We start from the raw sequence: 25,856 nt of genomic DNA on the forward strand, positions 1-25,856 counted from the left end.
TCAACAATATTTTCTGAAGCTGTTTTTCTTGTGGTAGGCACAGATGAATCTGTTTCCCAACACAGCTGAATGTGCTGGAAGCTTTAGTTGTTGCTTCCCCCAACACTCTGTGATAGTGTGATCCTTTGAGATTACAGCCAAACCACAGATCCTCCTAATAATGGTGAAAGTTTCACACGACAATCCCAAAGAGACATATATCCAGGAAAATAAGAGAACTAAAGATATACTATCACTATTAACAATATTTACCTTTGGTCGATCTTTGCCGAAGCACAGTAATGAATGTTGAAACGGGTACTACGGAATACATAAAATGTGTGAGTATTACAAATATGTTAAATATACAGGAACATGCTTTGCGTCCAGTTACATGTCCTAGAACAGAGAGAGTTAGAATCAACCAAAGGAGCTTAGCAGTGTGAGACAGTAAGTAGCCTAAGAACAACTACCTGAAAAGGTGGGCATCATTATCCCATTCCTATTCATCTCATAGGTAGAACTGAAGAATCAGGCTTGTTTTGTGACTAGGATATCTCAGTTGGAGTTGTAAGACTACCAGAGCTAACAACATAACCTAGCACAAAATAAGTTTCCATGGGAACTGGAGACAGCTTAGGTCATAGGAATCATCACCAGATTCAATCTTGGGCAAAGGTAGCTATGAGAATAGCATTAGCTGAAATAAGGGACTGAACTAGAGCCGCAGATTCTGAAATAAGAAGTAGTCAGCCCCTTCAGCGCCACAGAAAACACACTCTCATCTTTGAGCTGCTAAGACCCTGCTCAATACTCTATTCCTAAGCTGAACAGACAGTACATAAGTGTTTCCTCTATAAATTACTGAATATGTATCCATGGGATACTTAATCTTTATATTACCTTCCAGAAAAGGAGGTATAAGACTTTTGAAGTGACTAGAAATATACTTTAGAAAATATAACACAGTTTAGACTTTTAGTCTTTGGAAGAGAGAGAAACAGCTTACAACATATATTTTTTTCCAGAATCACTATTGGACATATCATAAAGAAATTGTCTGATATAAAAAGAGAATAAATTTCCCATAACCACCATGGAATAGACTATTTTAATGACTAAGTTGTTTCTACAGTCTGGTAAATGTAGAAGAAGAATCTTAAAACCAAGTACTAAAAATAATAGCATAATGATATGGCATGGAATTTATAGACAAATGTATCCTTAGGTCAATCTCCTGAGAGGGTCCAAATATACATTACTGTACTCCAGTTCACAAAATAATTGACAGAGTTTTTATCTCACCTTTCATGGGCTCAGTTCACATGAGCTCTCTTGAACTTCCAATTATCAAAATCTGTGGTTCCTTGTTCAGGTAAAGTATTGTACAAATATAATTACTTGTACAGAGTTACAGAACTGTTGTTCTGGTTATTTTGCTCCTCTGTATATTAACAAACATTTCAATGATTGTATCAAATGCTTTGTCTCAAAAGACTGATAAGAAATCATGTATATTTGTGGTTGCAACTCCTTGGTAAGAGAACACCTGTTTCTGTGTGAAGAATTTTTTTTTTTTTACTTTTTCTGAGTGCTCAGTCCCTCAACTTGGGTTTCAGTTGCTCGGGGATCTCTACTACTACCAAGTTCAGCAAAGTGTTGATTTCCATGTGAGAAATAGGCAGTTTGGTTCAACATGACTCAGTAGTCAGTGTTGGTCCAAACATCTGAAAGTTGCACTTGGGTAGTTCATTTTGGCATATTTAAGCACAGCTGAATTTGGAAAAGGTTTCCAGATGATAACTAGTTCAATTCCAGGTGCACAACAAAACATAAAACATGATTATATTAAAACTCTTGTAAACTACAAGTGACATCGGTAAAGATAGGTTCTATACATTAAGGAATCAGATTCATAATAACAAAAGTTCATGATAAGGGTTTTAGGGAGGATCACACTATAGACTGGCTATGATAAACAGGCTCAAGGAAAGAGTATGGGGATCTGTTTGGTGTGACTTGGTTTTTCAGATAGATAAGAGGTCAAAAGGTATTAATCACCTCAGCTCCCAAACACTCAAACAGAAATCAGGTAATACACATCCTTCTTTAAAGAGTAAACCATTTGTATTTAACATCCTTGGCTTCCCTCATTCTTGTCAGTAATCACAGGTACCTATGTTCCTTCTACAGGAAATGACATAAATATAGTACTCATATATGAAATTCTCAGAACAAATAATTTCAAAAAGAGCAGAAAGTGCTCGTGACTGTTGACTCATGTCACCTGTCCTATCTGTGTACATTTCTAATGGACTGTATATTATTGATAAATTACAAGAATTTATTATAGAAGTTTTTCTTCTTGGATAGAAGTTCTATACTCTCATCTATGTCCATATGTAAACTGTGCTTGTACAGTAAAGGCAGTACTTTTAGCTACAGACAAGAGTTAGCGAATGTTTTAAATGTGTAGCATTTGTGAACAAAAGTTTATAAATGTTGCTTGTCTGTTTCCTTAAGGGATTTTTCATGGTTTTAAAGGAGAAAACTATTAAAGATGAAATGTCTATTTGTACCCTTTAAAATTTTACTGTAAACTGTCAGAGATCAAATTAAAAAAAAATTACACAGTTCTTGCGAAAGCTCAGTATACAGAAGCTCTCTAGAATGTTTGATGAAACTACCTGGGAGAGTTTTTGTAATTGTGTGTTAAGAACTGGTACAGTGTGAGAGGTATCAACACTGTTACCAGTTAAAGCCCCAATATTTATAAAATGAAGGCTATAAACTATCAGCCATTATAAAACATGCAGTTCTTCATTTGATTTTTCTTATACTTACTAAGACAGAAGGACACCTTCTAGACATCTGAGCATCAGTCACATGAACTAAATCTTTTGAACAGTCACCATTCCCATCATATTTACCTTTCAATCTGAAGAAAATAAATGAAATGAGCTTGATCTTGAACACTATCAACACAAAGAAGATCACACTAATATCTTCTAACCAAAAAGTATCCAATTCAAAATATGAGTCTGAAACTAAGGCTGGAAAAGAAGGTAAGAATTAGGATAGTTGCAGTCGGCAAAGCAAGGCTAGATTAAACATTTAAGGTTGGTTTGTTTTTCAGGTTTCTCTTGCTATATGCTACCTACATGTACAAGAATAATACAAAAATTTGACACATATATTAGTACCAAAGAGTTCCACAATAGTCAAGAATGGAGTATAACAAAGGTTTATTTGGAGATAAACTCACAGTAAGGGTAGTGATCCACAGTCCTTTACATGTACTGGGAACTGGAATTGAATCCAGCAGAAAGGGTCATGCATGCTTTTTGTCTGCATTTATAGTACATGAGATCTTGCCCTAAGTGGGTTGGTATCATAAAGGCTATTGGGTGAAGGAGTTCCCACAACACCTCCCCCTTTTTTCTAAATAGGAGAGTTCTAAGTCTAATACAAAGCTATAAACAATAAGAACAAATACCAAGTATTGTCCAGGGAAAATAAGAGGCAAAAATACATAAAAATTAGAATTACAATCAGCATGAACAACATTAAACAAGAAACACTATATAGTATATAAGTATTTCTTATAGTATATAAGAAATACTAAATGTTTCAATACTTATCCTATCCTAAGGAGTCTAAGGCTTATATTAAAAACAAGTTGGCTAAGTCTTGAGAGGAAAGTAACTATGACTATCTAGTCTTCAATCCCATAAAAGACCTGAGAAAGGAAATAATATTTACATGAGTAAATAGAAAATGCATTCAGGCAATTTCCAAAATGTGCAGGAAATGACAGCTACCTGAGTAATCACTCAAAGTCTCGTTTGCAATGTTGGGGCAACCAACTTTAGCTAAGGTCTAGGGTAACTGACAGACCATTTCCAGAGGCAGGAAAATTTGAAAAACTCTTACCCCATCTTTGTAATTTTGCTTGTATCCTACTTGTCCCATTTAGACACTGTGCATTTTGTCAGTAGTTGAAGCAGGGGCAGTTATTTGCCTAAAAGGCCAATTTTATCAAGAAGAAAACAAACTCCAAGTGGAGTATCTTTGGTGTCCAACATTCTCTCAGAAATAGATTGGTGCTGCCAGGAGCAACAGTGTCTCAGGACAACAGAATCTTAAGCTACTTAAATGTCATATTCTACATATCTTTGAATTGTTTGAAGATTATCTATATATGCAGAATACAGTCTCTATGCATCTAACGAACCTGACTAGTCTAACTATAAGTATGACAAACACAGATAACTCTTTGACCTATAATTCTCAATAACTATATATAGCTTAAAGACTAAGGCTTCATATTAAAAAATTAAAGAATCTTTAAACAAATGTGCAGCAAACAAGGACAATGACTTTAAAATTGTATCAATATGCAAAATGTCTTAAGCAGAGGTAGAAATATACATGCATACAATATGACAAAATAACTTTGTATAGGTGCACAAATATTGTAAACAGAAATAGGAAAATGTTCAATATAACACATGTAATTTGAATTTGTATCAATATATAAGAATCTATACTAATGCAAATTGTCTATCGATAATAGCTCACAACTTACACTAATGTACCTATTATCCCATCCCTTCCATTCTCCCTTTGTTCCAAAGAGACCCCTGAGCATACTTCATTTCTACCCCAAACCCTATACCACTTATAACCAACTCCTAATAGATATCCCTAACCTTGAGTACAAACTTGATTGGGGGAGGGGATGTCATTTTCTAGAATTGCTTCCAGCTGTCATGGAGAGATGTTAATTCTATGGGATCCTGTGAAAACTAAAGTGACAGTTAAGTTTAAAGATTACTGCCTGGTATAATTGCAGATAATTTCTGAGTAGTCAGTAGGGCTTTTCTGAAATTCTTATGTGATGATGTGTGATTCCCCTCTGTATGCTGTGAATATATTTTATTAACATTGGTTAATAAAATAGCTACTTCAGCTTATGGTGGGACAGAATCAAATCAGGTGGGAAATCCAAACAGATATATATTGCTGCCGAAGGAGAATGGCACTAGAACCTTGCTGGTAAGCCACAGCATTGTGTCAACACACAGATTAATAGAAATGGTTTAATTTTAGATATAAGAGCTAGCTTGGAATATGCTTGAGCCATTGGTCAAGTGGTGTTATAATTAATGTAATGTCTCTGTTTTTATTCTGATCTGAGCAGCCAGGAAATGAAAGTGAAATCTCTATTTATAAAATGGCACTCATATACATCTATATAAATCCCAAGAAAGTTTTTTGATAAAAGCACTTCTAGGATAGGCAGTGAGAGGCAGAGGCAGGCAGATCTCTGTGAGTTCGAGGCCAGTCTGGTTTACCAGAGTTGTTACAGGACAGGCTCTAAAGCTATAGAGAAACCCTGTCTCAAAAAACAAAATCATCAACAACAAAAGGCTTCTAGACTAAAGAAAAAAAAACAGTATTCAATTGGAGCTTCTTGGGATCTTCATATTTTTAGATAGGCTGTTTGCTGAATGATAAGCAGAGGTGCAGCTCCTTTAAGAGAAGGCTTCCTGACTCATCATTATCAGCCAAACCTGAGCTTCTCCTTTAAGAAACAGCTTCCTGATTTGTGCTGGTGGTGCAGATGGCTCTGTCTCTTTCTGGAGCTTCTGTTATGGAGCGCTTGAAAGGTGTCTGTGGGTAGTGTGCTATAAGTTACTAGGAGCCTCAGAAGATCAGGGTACTTCAATATTAAAATTTTTAACAGGTTTGGTGTTGACTCAAATGTTTAAGATACTGGAGCTAGTGAAATGACTCAGCAGTTAAGAATAGTAACTGCTCCTTCAGAGGGCCTGGGTTGAAATGCTAGCACGCACATGGTGGCTACCAACCATTTGGGGTAATCTAACATCATCTTCTGGCTTCCACAGGCACTAGGCATGTGGAAAAACACCCAAAACATAAATAAAATTCAAAAGAAAAAAAGTTCAAGATACTGAATTATTATCTTCTTTATGCTAAAAGTATGAAGCAATCAGAATAATTTATTAGGTAATTATGACGGCTGAATTTTTCCAAGATAAAGTCCACTATGAGTTTGAAAGGAATTTTTCTCTTGGAGCAGAATAACCAGTCAGCTGCATCTGATATTCAGTCTGTAAAATTTAGGGCTCTGTAGTCTAAACATTATGACTTGTGTTCTCATAGCCTATTGACACTGTAGTTCAGGCAACAATCACTCTTTTTTTTTTTTTTTTGCCAAATGTCTTACAAGACAGTTGGAAAGGTAGGAGAAGACTTTTACAAGAAGGCACTTGCCTCTTGCTTTCACATACCTCTTTGGTTTAGATGCAAGATGAGAATGACTCCTATAATTTCAACCATCGAACCCATGAATGCCACTGCACTCTTTATACAAGGATAATTTTTCACGGAGAAACTATCTAAAGAAAAAAAGTTTGTTTTAATTACTTGATATTTGTATAGAGATGCTTTACATTGGATACAATACATCAAGACAGCAAGAACTAGTGTGGTGTGTGTGTGTTTGTGTGTGTGTGTGTGTGTGTGTGTGTGTAGGGTGTTAATTTGAACTTGTGCTTTAAAAATATTTCTTTAAAATTTTGAGATTATAACATAATTACATCATTTCTCCCTTCCCTTTTTAAAGGGACTGTTTCTGGGTAATTTGGAAATCAGTAGAGAGGGAGCATCAGGGTATGAATGAAAAGGTTATTTTTAATGGTTTCTCTTTGTATTCATAGAAGAGGGAAAGATTTAGGAATGTAATATAAGAGGACAGGAGTAAAATAGATAGCTGTTTTTAAGGTGGTGCAAGTTTGGGATGGAGACCAAGCAGGCCCAGAGAGAAGTAGCTAACCTTTGTTTTTACTCCATCTCACTTGTCATCAGTAGGCACTACTAATAGCAAGAGACAGAGGTGTGTGTTGTCATTTTCATTTGTATATGAGTTTTATGGGCTGAAATAGGATAGCTCTGAAGATGACTAAACTGCCAAAGAGATTCCAGTTTCCATAATGTGAGAACTTACTATCATAGGTAGTTTCCTTTTTTGTACTAGAGTGTTATAGTCACTGTAGGGGTTTATATTGAGAATGGTCACCAGAGGATCATATGTATTGGTCCTCAGTTGTTGGGATTTTTAGGAAGAATTAAGAGATGTGGTCTTCTAGGAGGAGGTACATCACTGGGAGAGGCTATGACTTTCCCAAAAATTCTTCCTTCCTCTTAGTGTTTCTCTATCTCTCCCCATCTCTATTCCTTATGTTCAAAGAGAGATGTAAAAATCTATAATATCATCACTAGCATACAGAGAGTAGAGATTTGTGGCTTTCAAATGTATGGGCCATCCCTATTCCCCACAAAAGAAAGGTTGGTAATAAAGTTCTATCACTTAGATAGCAGTGTTCAGATGGGTAGGCAAAAATATAAAAGAGGAAAGTCAGATTCTTCAGAGAAATACAGAAGCATTCATGTCCAAATCCTTATGTAATGGGAATACTGTATGAATTGGAGGAAGTCGAGAGGACTTGAGATACTCTTGAGAGATAGTACTATGCCAAAACATAGACACACATTTGAAAATTTTAGTTTTTACTGATACATGTTTATCATATATAGACATAAATTTCCTTAGGATATTTTCATGGAGAGATAACCACTGGCCATATTATCCCCACCACAATTCTTTTTTCTCCCTCCCAATTTAGGATCAGTTTCCCCAAACAATCTTGCTTTTATATTCACATCATAAATATTTTAAAAGTTTCTTATATCTTTGTAAACTCTATAGTTTACAAATGATGAAAACTGTGAAATATATTTCTGAGTTATATAAGTTAAAATATCAACTTCCCTGTAACAATAACTTTATGGACTACCAGTGCCAATTATATTTTTCTAGCTGACTAAAACTCCATCATTAATGTATACTACAGTCTCATATATTTGTATCTACCCCTCTCTTTACAGTCATCAAAACTGACCTTGTACTTGGTTATTGTGAGTAGTCCTACAATAAATTCAGTTGTATATCTTACATGTATGGTAACTTGGGGTCTTTGGGAGTATATACCTAGTACTGGTAACACTGTGTAACAAAATCTAATTTTAGGTTTTTGAAGTACCTTGCTGTATGAATTTATGGGGGAAAGTATTATGAGTTTTTCTTCACTCTTTTAGGAAGAAATGCTTCTAGTTTAAGAAAGTGCTACACAACACTCCACCCCTTCACCCAGCACTTATATTCTTTTGATTCATTCTTATGACATTTTCTGAACTCTGGAGAGAGATGTGTAAATATCTATTTTTATTTCTTTATGGTTAAGATTTGAGTCACTATGTTATACCAAAGGTCACTTATTTCCAGTAGCTTGGCCAGTTATGAGTCTCCACAGAATCTGTAAAGAGAAATTTCCCTCTACTTTCTAATAGCAGAAGTACTCTATGAGTAGAAACACTTATGTTTCGAATGCAATTTGATGATACTTCATAGCTCTTTATTAAAAGAATAGTGGTCTACATAGAGTCATCTGGCACTGTGAAAGTAAGAATTCAGAGAGAGTTTTCAGATTTGTCCTATCCTATTTTTTTTATGCTATGTAGTGAAAGGGTGCAGTGTCTTTAGCAATAGACTCTTAGTACCTAGTTTTACCACAACCAACAGCAGTAGAAATAGTCTTTGCAGTTTATGAGGACTTAGGACTTGAACGGTCTCAGAGGTTTTCAACAGTTAGTTCTCATATGACAAAGCAAATTTCATCTAACATTCTGTTTGCTCCTAGCAATGTCTTTTTGCTGGTTTTTACTTATACACAGGGGCTTCCAAAAAAACTCTTTAACTTTTATTTTCACAAATGCTTTTCCAATTCTATAAGACACTTATGAGTTAGCTTCACACAATAAAATCTCTTTTTCAGAAGGTGGACAGCATCTTTGAAGGCTCATCTGTGTCTACTTCAAGCAAGAGTCAATTGGTTCTGGAGGGCTAAAAGAACACTAATCTAGAAACATGAGCCATGATAAATACTGCATGAAAAGATCCTGTATCTTAACCAATTATTTCATTACAAAAAGCAATGTTGTTACAAGTGTGAGTTCAGGAGAGACTACCCTATAGCCCTCTACAATCCTTTCATAATCCATCAGCCATCTTTCCCTACATCCTGTGGCCCTGCTCTTTCAGGAATCCTGTGGATCTTTCTGCTCTTGATGATCCCCTAGCTGTGCCACATTATGCTGCTCTTTCTGGCTTAGGCCTAAGAAGGAACAGGTGATATGTAACCTGTTGTTCTTACTGCTTTAGCTGGCTACCTGGTTCTGACCAGCTCTGAGTCAGCACCAGAGCCCCTTTTCTTCATCAGTCATATCTGCCTATGGACAGATGATAGAGGAAAATCTTTATGTGTGACAAAGTTATTTGGCATGGGAGAAATATACATCATATACTCTGATGATGAGAGATGATAACTGCTCATCTCTATAACAAACTCAGTAATATTCCTATGCTATCTTAACATTTATCTTCATTGAACTGTTTTTTTTTTAGGATTTAAACCTTCTAGCAGTTCACTGGTATATAACATTTGATATTTTGATGGATTCCTCCTACCATTCCAGTAGTAACATTTGTTTTTTAGTGAAACTAGAAGACCCTTTAGTCCACTTTGCTCTCTGTTCATCTCATTTTGATTGCACCTGTTATTTAAGAACCCAATCTACATACCAATGTAAGTCATCTAATCTTTCAAAACCTCTTCTACTTCACAAAGATCACATTCCACTATGTGAAGATGGACGCTAAAAAGAAATCCCACATTAGCTCAAAATTGAGTATAATAAAGGGTTATTTATTTAGGGGTAGACTCACAGATCACAGTCCTCAGCTCTAACAGGGAACAGCTACTGAATCCTGCAGCCAGAATAGGGAGCAATGCTCACTTTACATTGGCATCTATATAGTATAAGAGGCCACGCCCAAGTGGGCAGGTAACTTAAAGGCTACTGACTGTAGGAATTTCTACAGCAGCCACGGGGCTCAGCAAAGTACTAAAGTTCCATGCAAGGGACATTAACTTTTTCCTTAAGTTTATAGTTGTCAGATTCTAACCATCCTGGGGAACTGGGCACTGATGTCACCTTCTGTAAACCAAATTAACTTGTTGATGTCTATTCATCTTTCATTATCTTCTAATCCCTGCTATTTGTGAAAATCATGGCTGAAGATAGTTAAGTGTTCCCGATGTCTCCTCTGATGCAGTCCATCTAGACTGATGTCCTTGCATTGCCTTAGGTTATGCAGGATGGAATGTTACATTGCTATTTCTCCTATTCTCAGATATCCACCTTAGTCCCATCGGCAGGCATATCCCCCAGCCTCATAATCTAGGTACTGAGAAACACATTCTTTGTTTTAACTCACATTAAATTTTAAGGATTTTAGATCCAGAATATTTCTAAATACTGTAATTTCATTTCCTTTCTTTTCCTGATACTGAAAATAATACTTGGTGGGTATATTCTATTACTGTTTATTCATGTTCTTCCTTTTTATCATTTGATTTTTTTATAGTGGCTTCGAAGATTTTTATTCTAAAGCATAGCACTTTAGCAATGATCTAACTCATTCTTTCTGCTCAGCTGTGAGAAATTCCAGGTTGACATCTCATCCTCACATCATTCTGTTTTCCTGGCAAATCTGAGACTAGTGTGGAAGATAGCCATATTCTTATGACTTTTTAATATAATCATCCCTTGCTCATGGGAGAAAATACTTCCTGGACAGACAGATGAGCTTTAGTGTCATGTCTTATCAAGCACAGCAAATGCATGTTGACAGAGTTTTCTTGTAATCTTCTGTGTTATGGATTACTTTCAGAGATTGCAATGTATAGTTCTCTAAGCATTTGGGGTGCATCTCCATATGCACATGAAGTAGACCCCATTCTTCAATGAGACATTCTGCCTGATACCATGTAAAGTAAGGCATTTTTTTTCACTAAGAAAATGCTTCCCAAAGGATGGTCTGTTCACAGACAGCTCAGCATTGATTGCATGCTTTATAAATCATCACCATGAGCATGCAAATGTCACTACAAAAAAGAAGCCAATCTTCCTATAAAACATGTAAAATGTATTGATATTGATACTGGCCTGCAGAGAGGTCTTGCCCTTTGATCAACCTCAAATTTCTCATTGTACATGCTAGGCAACCTATCCTTCCAAACTCTTTCTGGGTAGACAAAAAGAAAAATTTATTCAGTTCAACTAGGTACCTATGGCAGACCAAAGATTCTGTGTAAGTGATTAGTAAACCGATGAGATTATTTGGCATAACGTGCAAGGTCATAAGTAAGCCTTTTCTTACTTGAGCCTGAATGATTCAAAGATAAATAAATATATTACTGAGTGATTCACTACAGCATGGTTGATGATATATAAAAGCTACATGTTTACAGCTCCCTGGTAAACTTGGATGTCAGCCACTATTGTAAAAGGGGTTTCAACTTGAGTAAAGACAGCACTACCTTTGGAGATAGCAATATGGGAAACTTCAACAGCAAAAACAAAGAATGTTGTACCAAAAAGTGGGTAAGGTTCTATGTTACATGTGACCAAGAGTTTAGGACCTCCTAGGCAGACTTGCTTGGGAACCAAGGGCTGTATAGCTTTAGTTACTTTCCAATCTCCAAATTGTACTCACCATCACTCATTACTACTTACCTCGTACGAAATGTTGATGAGCACAGGAAGTCATGAGGAAGGGTATCAGCACAAATGCTATCATACTCAGAATCCATATCCAAACACTTTTCCAGGCAAATAGTTCACCTGAAACAGTGAGTCACAAATCTTAAGTTTGACAAAACCTTGCTTAGATACACCTAGTTAGGAATGGTGATTCCTCTGAAGCTTGTTATCATTTAAGAGTCTAGCTCCACCTTCACCAGGATGAAGATGTGAGTGTTTGACTTCCTGACTGGACAGCCTTGCTCTCTAGGCCCTAACCCCAGGTTCACATTCCATGCCCTGCCCCCACTCAATGCAGTCCAATACACCTGGAAACAGCATCCCACCTGTACCTATTGGAGGAAGAGATGGATAGATGGCAGTGCAAGGACATATTCAACAACACAAAGAACTATGTGGCACCACCAGAAACTAGTGGTTCTCCAACAGTAAGACCTGAACATCCCAATTCAGATGAAACAGAAGAAAACTACCTTAAAAATAACTTTATGAAGATGATAAAGACTGTTAAGGAGAAAATGAAAATTTTCCTTAAAAATTTGAATAAAAGACAAACAAAAAATTAGAAGAAATTAATAAATCCCTTCAAGAAAGATTACAAGGAAACAGTATAAGACTTGAATATTTAAATAGAAGTAATAAAGAAAACATAAACAGAGGGAAGAGTGGAAATTGAAAATTTGGGTAAATGAACAGGCAGTACAGATTCAAGCATAAGCAACAGAATAGAAGAGATGGAAGAGAGAATCTCTGGTGTAAAAATATGATAGAAGAAATAGATTCATTTGGCAAAGAAAGTGTTATATCCAACAAAATCTTAATATAAAACATCCAAGAAATCTAGGACACCAGGAAAGACCAAACCCAAGAATAAATGGGATAAAAAAAGGAGAAGAAAGTCCATTTGAAAGTCACAGAAAATATATTCAAAATCATAGAAGAAAACTTTCCCAACTTAAAGAAAGACATGACTATGAAAGTATAAGACTCTGTATCTGGAAGCTTTTCTGCATCCCACCTAGTTCCACAACCACTTATAAAATAATCATTCTGAGTTATAGTAGTAATTACAAACTCTCTGGTCTATCCAATCTTTGATACTACTAACTAGTTCTCACATTTTAATTAGCCAATTTCTATTAATCTATGTATTACCACATGGTCATGTTCTGATATCTTACTCCTCTGGCAGCTACATGGAATCTCCCTGACTCCTCCTTCTTTCTCTCTGTATCTCTGTTTGTATTTCCTAACCAGCTATATTCTCCCTGGATACTGGCCAAATCAGCTTCTTTATTAACCAATAGTAATAAAACATATTCACAGCATACTCAGGGTATTTCACATTAAGAAGCTTAGAGAACACTAAATAGTCTAGCCCAAAAAGTCCATTCACCATATAATAATCAAAACACTAAACATATAGAATAAATAAATAATATTATGAACTGCAAAGGAAAAAGTCCAAGTAACATATAAATGCAGAGTTATCAGATTTACACCCAAATTCTAAATGGAAATAATGAAATCTAAAAGGGCCTGTATCACTAAGAGATACAGATGCCAGCCTAGATCACTATAACCAAAAAAACTTTCAATACCATAGGAAGAGAAAAGAAGATATTCCACAACAAAACCAGATTTAAACAATTCCTATCCAAAAATCCAAGTCTACAGAGAGTACTAGAAAGAAAACTCCAATCCAAGGAAGTTAGCTGCACCCATGAAAACACAGGCAACAGATAACCTTAAACCACCAAACCTCGAAAAGGGGAAACACAAAACACTACCATTACTAGCAACAAAAAAACAAAAGCAACAGGAATTAACAATCAGTGGTCATTAGTATCTCTTAATATGAACACACTCAGTACACCTATAAAAAACACAGGTTAAAAGAATGGGTAGGAAAACAGAACCAATCTTTCTTTTTTTTCTTTCTTTTATTTTTTATTTTTTTTAAATTTATTTATTTATTAAGGATTTCTGCCTCGTCCCCACAACCACTTCCCATTTCCCTCCCCCTCCCCCGAGAACCAATCTTTCTGCTGCATGTAAGAAACATATCTTAACTTCAAAACACACATTATCTCAGTGTAAAGGGTTGGTAAAAGATTTTCTAAACAAACGGACCTAAGAAACAAGCTGGTGTAACTATCCTAATATCTAACAAAATACACTTCAAACTAAAAATAGTCAAAAGAAATGAAGAAGGACATTTCCCAAAACAAAATTAAATCAAGAACAGATAAACAATTGAAATATACCTATGATCACTAGGGAAATAGAAGTAGTCATCAAAAATCTCCCAAGAAAACAAACAAATAAAAAAAAAGCCCAGAGTCATATGATTTTGGTGCAGAATTCTACCAGAATTTCAAAGAAGAGTTATTACAAATACTCCTTACATCATTCCACACAATAGAAACACAAGGAACATTGTCAAACTCTTTTTACAGTGCTACAGTTATCCTAATACCCAGAATTCACAAAGCTCAACAAAAAAAGAGAATTTCAGACAAATCTCCCCCATGAGCATACATGCAAAAAGACTCAATAAAATACTGAAAAACAAAATTCAAGAACACATCAAAATATCACCCACCGTGATCAGGTAGGCTTCATCCCAGAGATGCAGGGATAGTTCAAATGTGAAAATCTACCACAAGTTGACAGCCAACATCAAACTAAATGGAGAGAATCTCAATGTGATTCCACTAAAATCAGGAACAAGACAAGGCTGTGTTTTCTCTTCATATCAATTCAATATATTACTGGAAGTTCTAGCTAGAGCAATAAGAAAACAAAAAGAAATCAAGAGGATACAAATTGCAAAGAAAGAATTTACAGTTTCCCTATTTGCAGATATGAGAGTAGACGTAAGTGACCATGAAAGCTCTCTCAGGGAACTCCTACAACAGATAAACACCTTCAGTAATAGGGCATAATCTCTTCAAAAAAAATCAGTAGACCTTCTATATACCAAAGATAAGGGGGTTGAGAAAGGAATCAGGGAAACAGTACCCTTTACAATAACTGCAAATAGCATAAAATATCTTTGGGTGACTTTAACCAAACAATTGAAAGAACTGTATGACAAAACTTTAAGTCTTTGAAGAAAGAAATTGAAGAAGATATCAGAACATGGAAGGATCACTCATGCTCTTGGGTAGATAGCACCAACAAAGTAAAAATGGCAGTTTTACCAAAAGCAATCTATAGAATCAATGCATTCTCCATCAAAATCCCAATATAATTCTTCACAAACCTAGAAAGAACAATACTCAGCTTCATATAGAAAAATAAAAATTTCAGGATAGCCAAAATAATCCTGTATAATAAAGGAATTTCTGGAGGCATCAACATTCCTATAGGTTTGTAGTTACCTATAATTCAGACTTAGATGACAATGAAAAAATAGTGAGATTTAATGAGAATTATATCCAATTATTTACCTATTTCGTCTTTGTGGTTCATTCTTTTCAGGCTTGCTAGATTCCTAATTTCACCTTAAATCCCACGATTGCACATCTACATCAAAAGGAGAGTGACATCCAAACACCTTCTAGACAGGAACCCTGTTGTTGTGAAGAATATTCAGTGGGCTATGCAAACCATCTCAATTCTAGCTTTTGTTCATTCACATCTGTAATCTCAAGGCCTATATTGTCACTGTGAGGACATCCTCAGACATGTTCTATCAGTGTGACCATAGTGAATTAAATTTTATTTTACTTGTTTGTCATCAGATTTTACACCCAATTTCCTTTTTAGGAAATATTACTAAATCTGGATTATTGGAACCACCAGAATCAGAGACCCTGATTTGGTTGTCTGTTTCAGAACTCCAGGAACAACAAGACTCTGGATATATTTTAAAGGTAGACCCAGCATTATTTCTCTGTATTTGTGGTTGTGATAGAAAATGGAAGTCTACAGTAATTTTAATAATATTGTTCTGAGAAGTTGAAAACATGATATGATACTGCAAATCAATAAATCAAGCAAGTTTGGTAGTAACCATGAGTTTAATTCTTTAGTGCTAATTTTATGATGGTTTATTAAAATTTGGGGTTGCTTTATGCGTTTTTAGATGAGAGCAGAAGGAGAGAGGGCATAACTTTAGGAACTATCAGAGTTTTGGTGGTACTTAGAGCATTAAAATAAACAGAAGTCATAAGAGAGTAAGGACTCGAAAGCTATGCCCTGGGAATGTCAGTGTCAATATATCAGTTAGTTTTGTTGATTTGACACAAGCTAGAGTCATTTCTGAAAATTAACCCCCAACTGAATAATGACCTTCATAAGATTGGCCTGTAACCCTCTGTGGGAAGCTTTTACTTGAATAATGATTGATGTAGTAGGGCCCAGGACCCTGGGGGTGAGTGGTGTCCTCCTTGGTCACCTGTATCTGAATTGTAGAAGAAAGCAAATCAGTGAAGCTATAAAGAACAAGCCAGTGAACGGTGCTCCTCTGTGGTCTCTATTTCAATTCCTGCCTTCAAGTTCCTGCTTTCAGCTATTGCTCTTTCTTCCCTTGAAGGAGCACTAAGATGTCTAAATATAATCCAAAGAGACTCTTCCCCCTCCCCATCTTGTTTTTGATTACCATGTTTTATCACAGTGACAGAAAAGCAATCTGCAATGATCAAGACTATAGAGCAAGAAAATAGAAGAAACATCCAAGAAAGTAAGTGACAACAAAGTGATGAGTAATGGCAAGAGAAAGTAAGTCCTTGAGACCAAATTCAGAGAAAAAACAAATAATATGTGGGACAATTGCTGTTCCTGAAGCACAAAAACATATTGTACCTGATAGGATGATACTTGTGCTTTCTTCTTGGAGACTTTGACGGTTTTGAAGATAGCAAGTAACACTCTGGTAGGAGCTGGTGTTAATAAAAAGAGCCATTGTCATGTTGAACAGTTTGTTTCCATCCTGTGAATGGGATTTGGATGTCTCTGGAATGACCTCTCCTTTGCTGTCTCTCCATTCCATATGAGGCAGTGGGAACCAACCCCCTGAATGACACTCCAACATCACTCCTTTGGTATTAGGGGGATGCAGAAGAATCTGTATGTCTGAGCTTGTGGCTGGTTGAAAACAACAGAGGAAATTAATATTGTTAGGTATAAATGCAAGAGGAAGCAATGAAAAATACTCATTCAGTTTCAAAAGATGCATTAAAAGGTAAAATTCTACTTGACTCTGGTTACAATAAGAATCTCATGAAAATATCAATAAATAGATAGAAATGCTATAATACACAGTCAGCAACCTGTCCAAACTAAGTCATTTGATGAATGCCTGTTTCATTTATTTATTCATTTATTTAAAATATTTTGCTTAATTACCAAGTCTAATTAAGTTAGGTCTATGGATTATGAAGAACAGAACCCAAAATTCAGACACTCAAAAATTTATAATTTATGATTTCTTTTATCATAATCACTAGTTATTTAGAGCCACTATAAATAGATTATAAAAATGAATTTCACTATAAACACAATTGTGGCTCTTTAGTTCAAACTTTGTGTATTTCCATAGAAGGTAATTTATATAAAATATGTTTTTTATAAAACAGGCAATACATTGAAGTATGAAAAGTACATATTAATTTAGAGGGAATAAATATGTCTGAAATTTTTCAGAATATTTTCTGAATTATAAAATTTACCAAATATATAGGCAAAAAGAGAATAAGTGGAGATTTAAAGCACTGTACCAAAGCTGTTCTGTCTAGTAAAATGTCCCTGGGATAACAAAATATTATGTGTGTGTGCAAGCACACTTGCTGTTTGACTCATGAGATTATTAATAATGGCAATTATTAGATTTTTATCACATAAGACTATGAAAAATGGCTATTACCTACACTGTGTAGCTTTTCTGTAGACTACAGCATCAAATGATGCTTGACATACAATAAAGACTAGTTGGCTGGGTATTGAGTTCTACATGTAGGAACACACATTTATGGTGTTTATTCAGTTTGCTTTAAACCCTTTGTCTCCCTTTCTTTTATTTTTAATCTAGAATAATTCAGATTAAGGAAAGGAGCATAAATGTCACATAGTTCCCATACTTCATGTATAGTATATCTGAGGATAGTGATGAATGTGGTTAAAATCTATTGGAAAAGATTTAGGAAAATAAAGTGGGTACTAAGTAATCAGTAGATAGATTCAGAGAAAAATATAAGTATTATCAGAAAAAATATTTTCTTTCTTTAATTAAAATTTCATACAATATTTTTGATCGTATTATCCCCTCCTGCAATTCTCTCCATATATTCTCCACTCCATGCTCACCCAACTTTATACTAGGAAGCATATTTTAAAAATTCCATTCATTTGGAAAATTACTAATGTAATGCTAGTAATATCTGAAGGGATAATACAACAACCCAAAAGGAATGTGATGATGAGGTAGAAATATAACAATTTGTATAGGCATTACAATATTTGCTTACTGATAGAACCAATTTCTGCACTGTAGCAATTTTTATTTCTCATTTTCCATAGCATGTATTTAAAAAACCAAATGCTTAGTTTCAGCTTACTAATAAAACCATGCAGTAAGAGTCAAACACTGATAATTTTTCTACCACTCAATCCAAGATAGGCCTTGAATCATGGGTACCTAGCAGTCTCAGAGGAGTTCATGCCTACCTGTGACCTTGACCTCTGTGATGTGCTCTTCATAGAATTCTCCATCTTTGAAGACACAGTGGTATGGTCCACCATCATCAACAGTCATGCTAAAGATCCTGAGTGTCACTTTCCCTCTTCCAATGTCATATTTCAGCAGTTCAGTCCGCTCTACGTACTTGGGGATGGTTTCTCCATGAAGGTCTTTACCATCCCTGTACAGGTGCACAGGCCGTGTATAGCGGTTCCTGAACCAGCGAATCTCCATGTGCTGTGCATCTTGTGGTGGGGACAACTGACAACTGAGTTCAAGGGTTCCACCCACTGGAGCCAAGACTGGCTTAGTCAACCCAGTCACTGTGAATGCTTCTGCGAAGGAGAATAATCAAAAGTTAAGAGTATGAATTAGTAAACATGCTCACACCTTTTGTTGAAACCATTGTCTCTGTTTATTTCTCTTCTATCTTCTCCTCCTCTCTCTCAAACATCCATACATACTTCACAGAAGGTCACATTGTTTATCCTGAAGACATTGTAATTACTAATTACTTAATTGATACTAATGCACAAAGTATTACTGTAAATGGTTACAGGAGATTTTAAGGAACTGTTGGAGATTCTGAGTCAATTCAAGACAAGCTGGGCTCAAGATAAATGAAGGCAATGCCAAGAACAGGTCAGAAGAAATTTCAATATGAGTACGCCATGTCATGTAGTGGGAATTTTGCTGAACTGAGGCTCCATGGACAGTAGGTTGTGTAAAGTTTCAATATTTATGTACTTTACAGCTCATTTGGACTACATGTAGAATCATGACTAATGGAAAGAAAGTTTGTGAATCAAAACAATAAGCCATCAACCAACTATTAGAATAGCTGAAATACAAAACACTGACAACACAAAATTATGACAAAAGAAGAAGACAATATGACTGTGATTTCTTGTTGGCAGCAACACAGAATGATCAGACACTATGGAAGACAGTTTGGCGCTCTTTGACAGTGTTAGATGTGGCTTTACTATACTTTCTTTCCATTAGTCATGATTCTACATGTAGTCCAAATGAACTGTAAAGTACACAAATATTGAAAGTTTACATAAATGTTGCAACAACTTTATTCCCAGTTGCTAAAAATTGGAAAAATATAAAAATATCTTTCACTAGGTGAGTGAAGAAACCACCTCTGCTACTTTCATAATTTTATGAAATATTATGAATTAATAAAATGTATGGTACAATAGTTACACAAATGTTAGTGCATAAACCAAATCAATTTTGTTTGGATTTAAGACCTACTCCATGAGATAGAAACCATATCTGACACTTGTAAAGAGACCAACAGCCTGAGATCAGATAAATTATGACCCTAGGAAAAACATATCATTCTGCTATAAAAACATAATAAAATTACTCTAGTAACATAATGCTAAACACATAGGTCAGTGACTTGATCAAAGCTTATCAGAGGTGTTTTGTCTTATAGTAGGTGGGAATCAACACAGAGACTCACAGCTGGACAATATGCAGAGAGTGAGAGACTTTGGAAGTCTCAATGCTAAATGAGATGTTTTCATCAAACCCATAACCATTAATCTTCATCTTTCATGCTAGCTAGTTCTCATAATGCCAGAAGATTCTATTCAGGCTGCCTGGAAAGAAAAGTCACCAGAGGTCTAAGCCATCTGTGAATTACAATACCAACACACCAGGAAAGATGTGCCCACTGCTGTAAGAGTGGCATGACCACTGAAGGGCAATGGACTCCTCTCCAGAATTCAAGTCATCCTCTGCAGAATGTTTTTCAAGCATGTTATTGTAAATCTTGTCAAACAGTACTACTTGAACTTCAAATGTCCTAATGGGTAAATTACCACTGTTGTTTAGCTAAATTAATGGTGTGGTATCAAACCAATTCCTAAACATCCCTGTTTATACCTTAGAGAAACACATTAATCAGTGTATCTAAACTAACTCTCTAGGTTCAGAGAAAGTGTAGAAGTAATAGAAAGAATGTAAGAACTAGAAAACGAAGAGTGATAAAATGTTATTGTCTTGTTTCAACCTAGTTTTTGTAATCGCAGAAACACAGTAGCTGAGCTTGTTTGCTCTGGGATTATACAAGACTAGACTTGCCAACTGCTGGGTAAAGGAGTGCCTCATGTGGCCCTTTGCCCTACCCCTAGCTGAACTGTTATCTATTGAAAGATTCTTGGAGAGGAAAAGTTATTATCTTCAGATGTATACACATTGATAAGTTCACCAAGCTCCAGTGGCTAGTTCCATACTCATGATTAAACAGAATCCCTTTATTAAACTCAGTAGATCACAAAACATGAAAAAAATCAACATGGGAGGAAATAGGGGGGATTGACAATGATGTGAGGGAGACAAGAGAAGGAGGAATTAGGTAATCATAAGGCATTACAGACATGTGTAAAATTGTCAGAGAATAAATTTAATGAATAAAATGCAAGGATGAAATGTCTACCATAGAAAAGATAATAAGGATTTAGGGCAAAATCAACACTTCAGAGAAAAAGAAACTTTTTTTGAAAGATAGTCAACCTTACCCATCAATATAAATGTAAAATGTAATAAATTATAGATTTTTGTTTTTACCTGAAAGCTTAAGAATAAATAAAATTCCTTTGTCTCAGCTACCAAATCCATTCAGAGATCCCTGGAAACCCACTTGCAAGAGAATCAGGTAGGAGACCTTCACTCTCCCTTTCTTCCTCCAATTCCAATGCCCTAGGCTCATGCCCAGTTCTGTAGCAGACCACCTGCTGTGGCCTCCCCTCCTTTCCTATCCCTCTCACCAGTGAACCATGCAGATTTTTCTCCTCCAACCTACCTCTACCCCACCATCCCTTGTCTCAGCTGCCAACTCCCAAGGGCACTCCCTTGAAACATACTGGGGATAACAAGGAAAGCATGTAGGCAATATTCATTCTCCATCCTGTCTTCCAGTTCCAATCTCCAGTTTTATCCTCAGCTCTGTAGCAGACCGCCTGTTACAGAAGGAGGGTCTTAGCAGATCCTGGTAACACATCCAATATTTCCCCTTTCACTGGACCCTTTCAACTTCCCCTTCTAGTTAATTTCCATTCCCAAATGTCATAACCCAATATCTAAAATTACTTTCTACCCGGTACCCCTAATTACTGCACCTGGAAAGATTTCAGAAGCATTCCAAACACCAAACTCATAGCAACCCACATTTTCTTAAGAACCAGATAGGGCAACAGAAACCAAGAAATGGAACACCCACTTAACAAAAGCAAAATCAGATATCAGCGTCTAGAATTACAATCACTCCAAACCCACATGCCTAGATAACAACATAAAAAAAAAATAACAGCAAAGATAGTATGTGTCAAGTAGAGCCCAGTGACCATACTACCTACATAGGCCCCAGGAAATGAAATAAAATTAGCAACTTTCCAATATAAAAATAACAAATGAACTGAAAAAGAAATCAGAAAAACACATATCATGGTAGCCTCAAATAATATGAAATATATCATGGTAAGTCTAGCCAAGCAAATGAAAGTATGATAAAACCTTAAGACACTGAATAAGATATCAGATGAAAAGATCTCCCATAGTCATGATCAATAAGATTAATATAGCAAAAATGACCATCCTAAGAAAAGAACCTGTTCGATGAAACACCCAACAAAATTCAAAAATACTTCTGCAAGGATCTTGAAAGGACAGTTTTCAGCTACAAAACTATATAGTAATGAAAACCACATTGTATCTGAGCAAAAGCTGATACATTTATCCCTGAAATCAAATTGAAGTCCCAAACATAAGTAGTCCATACACCTGTGGTCACCTACTTTCTGATAATGGAGTCATATATACACACTGTAAATAGACAATCTCTTTAACAAATGGTACTGGTCAAACTGGATGTAGAAGAATGTAAAAACATACTTATAAGTCTGCACAAAGCTTAACTCCAAATTGATCAAGGAATTCAACATAAGTCCAGATATACTGAATCTAATAGAAAAAATTGAGAAATAGTCTTGAACTCATTAGCACAGGAGAAAACTTTCACAACTGAATGCCTTTAGCATAGGGACTAAGAACAGAGTTTAATAAATCGGACCACGTGAAACTGATAAGCTTTTACATAGCAAAGAACACTATCATTTGAACAAAGATTTTTATTAACTACACATTTGATAGAGGACTAATATCTAAAATATATATAAAAATTTTAAATCTAGACATCATGAAAACAAATGAGCAATTGAAAATGTGGTGCAGATCCAAACAAAGAATTCTCTAAGAGGAAACATAGAGGAATGTGAAACACTTAAAGAAAAAAATGATTTCATATTTTTTTGCCTTAAAATTCTAATGTGACAGAGAACCTTAATGTCACTCTCTGGTCCCTGTGTATTTTTAGTCCACATCCATCAACTTATGTTGTCATTTGTAACTCATCACTGTCTAAATAGTTGTGTTGATTCAGATCTCAGTAGCATTACAGCGGAGTGTTCTCGCCTGTATTTTCTCCCTTTCCCATTGCCTTCAGAAACTTGGTTCCATCAAGCACACATGCTCCCCTGCTGTGTATGTTTATTCTGGTACTGGAAATAGATCTCAGGTTCTATTGCACAGGTTAGAAAACCCTTTAGCTCTGACTTCTGTTTTTCACACTTTACTCTCTGTTGATTTTTGTTCCTTCAATATAGAAGCATGCTGAAGTTTTCTATAGTTTTAAAATAAAACAAAATATTAATGTTAAAAAAATAAAGAAATGTTCAACAACCTTTGCCACCAGGGAAATGCAAATCAAAAATACTTTCAGATTTCATCTTATACCCTTCAATTGCCTTTGACAATAAAAAACGATAGTGCATGCTGGCGAGAATGTGAAGTAAGAGTGTACGTCCATTGCTACTGGGACTTCAAAATTGTACAGTCACAAAAGAAATCAGTATGGTGGTTTCTTTGGAAGCTGAAAACAGGTCTACCTGAAGAGCTACTCTTGAGAATATTCTACTCTTGAGAACATTCTCAAAGGATGCTTTGTCCTGATATAAAAACACTTGCTCAATCATGTTAATTGCAGCTTTATCCATAATATTCAAAACTGGAAACTACCTAGATGTTTTCAATGGATGAGTGAATAAAGAAAATATTTTACATCTATAGTATGGAATATTTGAATTCAGCAATTTCAAAATATGAAATAAAATTCAGATGTAAATTGATGGACCTAGAAAAAAAAACCCTGAATGAGGTAATCCAGACCTAGAAAGGCAAGAATGTATTCACTTATATGTGGATGCTAGTTTTTAAGTCTTCAATAAGAAAGCTACCATTCATATAACCAGAGGTTAGATATAGAGTAAGTGATTAGTGGGGAGGAAAACAAAATATGTAGTTATGGATGGACAGGGAAAGTAATGGGAGGATCAAATGGAGATGGGGAATGAAGAGACCAGGGGACAGCTAAAAATAAGGCTGATATGACAGACTACATGGAAATCAAATACAATAGTAGGTTACTAAAATTGCTTCATACATATATAAAGATAATCCACAAAAATTCACAAAGTAATAGGGGAAGATAAAAACCACAACTCAATATCTTTCATTACCAAATGAAACTTACAGCATCAAGAATGAATCTAATCAGTATGGAACCCAAGCAAATGTGAATCAGTGAGATTCTTGTCACTGGACAATGAGCTTTTGTTGCAATATTCTACACCTTAAATATAATTTTCATCTAAGTCTTTTCATTTAGATAACTTTGAGTGATCTATATTTATTCATACTTTGCAAAGATGTCCCTACAAAGTCAAAATCTCATTCTCCTATCCCATTTTAATTTCTCTCATCTTTTCCTCCTATTATATTCTTGACTAAGATGGATTTTAATATGTATCTGCAGCCTATACCAATTCCTCAGCTAGAAGTGATATGTAAGTTCTATGCATTCACTATGAATATTGACTCCTCAAGGCAAGCATTCAATCTCTTACATTGTATTGTCTTCCTGGAAGCTGAAACAAACACAAGGAAAGACTATGTGATGATTAGACATAATTACTTGCTCCTCTAAGCTGGATAATCTTGTAACTGTCTTCACTTCATTGCTACATTCAAACGATAGGGACTATGGTCTAAATGTCCTCTCGTTGTATCATACCTTGATTTTCCTGGTATACTTGACATTGTTAAGGATCATAAAGGCAAGTGAGAGATTCATACCTGAACTCCGTGCTACCATCTGAAGGAGGAACAAGACAACACAGTGTGTGCCAAGAAGTACTCCTGTAGCTCCCATTATACCTTTCATGAGACAAAAATTAATGACTAGTGAAAACACAAGCAATAAGTTGCAAAAATCAAGTTCCTCCATATTACTGTACAACAACTGGCTTCCAAGTAGAGTTATTATTCAGCCTCAATTTTAGATAATAACTTTATTACAGTCATTTATCTCATGATATGATGGGGGAGAATCTTCTGTTTTGTGTTAATTTCATTGGTTAAATAAAAAGACTGCCTCAGCACTTTAATAGAACAGAAAATTAGGTAGGCGGAGTAAACAGAACAGAATGCTGGGAGAAAGAAGCTGAGTCAAGGAGTCGCCATGATTCTCCCACCCGACACAGCTGCAGGTTAAGATCTTCCCTGGTAAGCCACCTCGTGGGCTACACAGATTGTTAGAAATGGGTTAGATCAATATGTAAGAGCTAGCCAATAAGAGGATGGAACTAATGGCCCAAGCAGTGTTTAAAAGAATACAGTTTCCGTGTAATTATTTCGGGTAAAGCTAGCCATGTGGGCGGCGAGGTGCCAGGGACTCAGCCCCTCCGCTCGTATTTCAACAATGATATTTATCACACTGAAATCTGTATTTACTACATCTGGCAGCCCTAGTTTTAGGAACATACATGTAATGACTAAATCCATCCAGACGTTTCTTTCACATTAGAGAATCACATCGTCTCAGATCTGATGTTTGTCTTCTAGTTGTGGAAACTATCAGCTCTCCACCTTTCTCGCCACACAAAGTTATGGAACTGCCAAACAACTAAGTCTCAAAGGTCTTCTAGTGTAACTGTCTGTCACATTTAGCTATGCTTAATTACATGAAAAGTTATGAAATAGATTAAACTTTACACTTATGAGAATAATCATGTCAGTGTTTTAGAAGAGAACATGACTTTCTTATACTCATTCTGAATTTTATTCTTATTGATAACTCTTATTAGAGACTTACTAGTGGGACCTTATGGTTAAAGAAGAGTTAAGGTGAAAAAGAAGTTGTCATATTAAAATGAGAAAGGTTTTTATTGATGACTTAGAATTTTGGGATTTGATCCAGTGTGATAGAGTTTTATTTATATCATATACACATTAGGCTAGATACTAAGGTTATAAAGAAATGGGAAATTGAGTAGAAAGTTAAAATAACTCTAGTCTATACTGTATTGAC

General features: G+C 35.5%; 1 protein-coding gene across 1 annotated transcript; it reads right to left on the minus strand.

Moving 5' to 3' along the window:
• LOC121447867 (selection and upkeep of intraepithelial T-cells protein 2-like) lies at positions 1-24,698 on the minus strand. The gene is made up of 7 exons (XM_041651141.1): positions 24,623-24,698; positions 18,403-18,750; positions 16,543-16,824; positions 11,700-11,811; positions 6,297-6,400; positions 2,824-3,032; positions 1-300 (listed from the first exon to the last, which is right to left on the minus strand). The coding sequence occupies exons 1-7, from the start codon at positions 24,696-24,698 to the stop codon at positions 1-3; spliced, it is 1,431 nt and encodes a 476-aa protein (XP_041507075.1).
• Positions 24,699-25,856: the final 1,158 nt, after the last annotated feature.

The sequence above is a fragment of the Microtus oregoni genome, unplaced genomic scaffold, assembly GCF_018167655.1.
Source record: "Microtus oregoni isolate MIOR12 unplaced genomic scaffold, Mior012 000005F_ref0000423, whole genome shotgun sequence".
NCBI classification, from domain to species: Eukaryota; Metazoa; Chordata; class Mammalia; order Rodentia; family Cricetidae; genus Microtus; species Microtus oregoni.

Bases quoted from the DNA above. Each gene is read 5' to 3' on its own strand.
- LOC121447867 (XM_041651141.1), bottom strand. From the start codon at position 24,698: ATGGGAGCTACAGGAGTACTTCTTGGCACACACTGTGTTGTCTTGTTC. The intron at 6,401-11,699 runs GTAGTAATGAGT...TTCTTTAGATAG, and splicing joins CAACATTTCGTACGAGGTAA to TTTCTCCGTGAAAAATTATC. The intron at 301-2,823 runs GTAAGTATAAGA...TGTATTCCGTAG, and splicing joins GAAGGTGTCCTTCTGTCTTA to TACCCGTTTCAACATTCATT.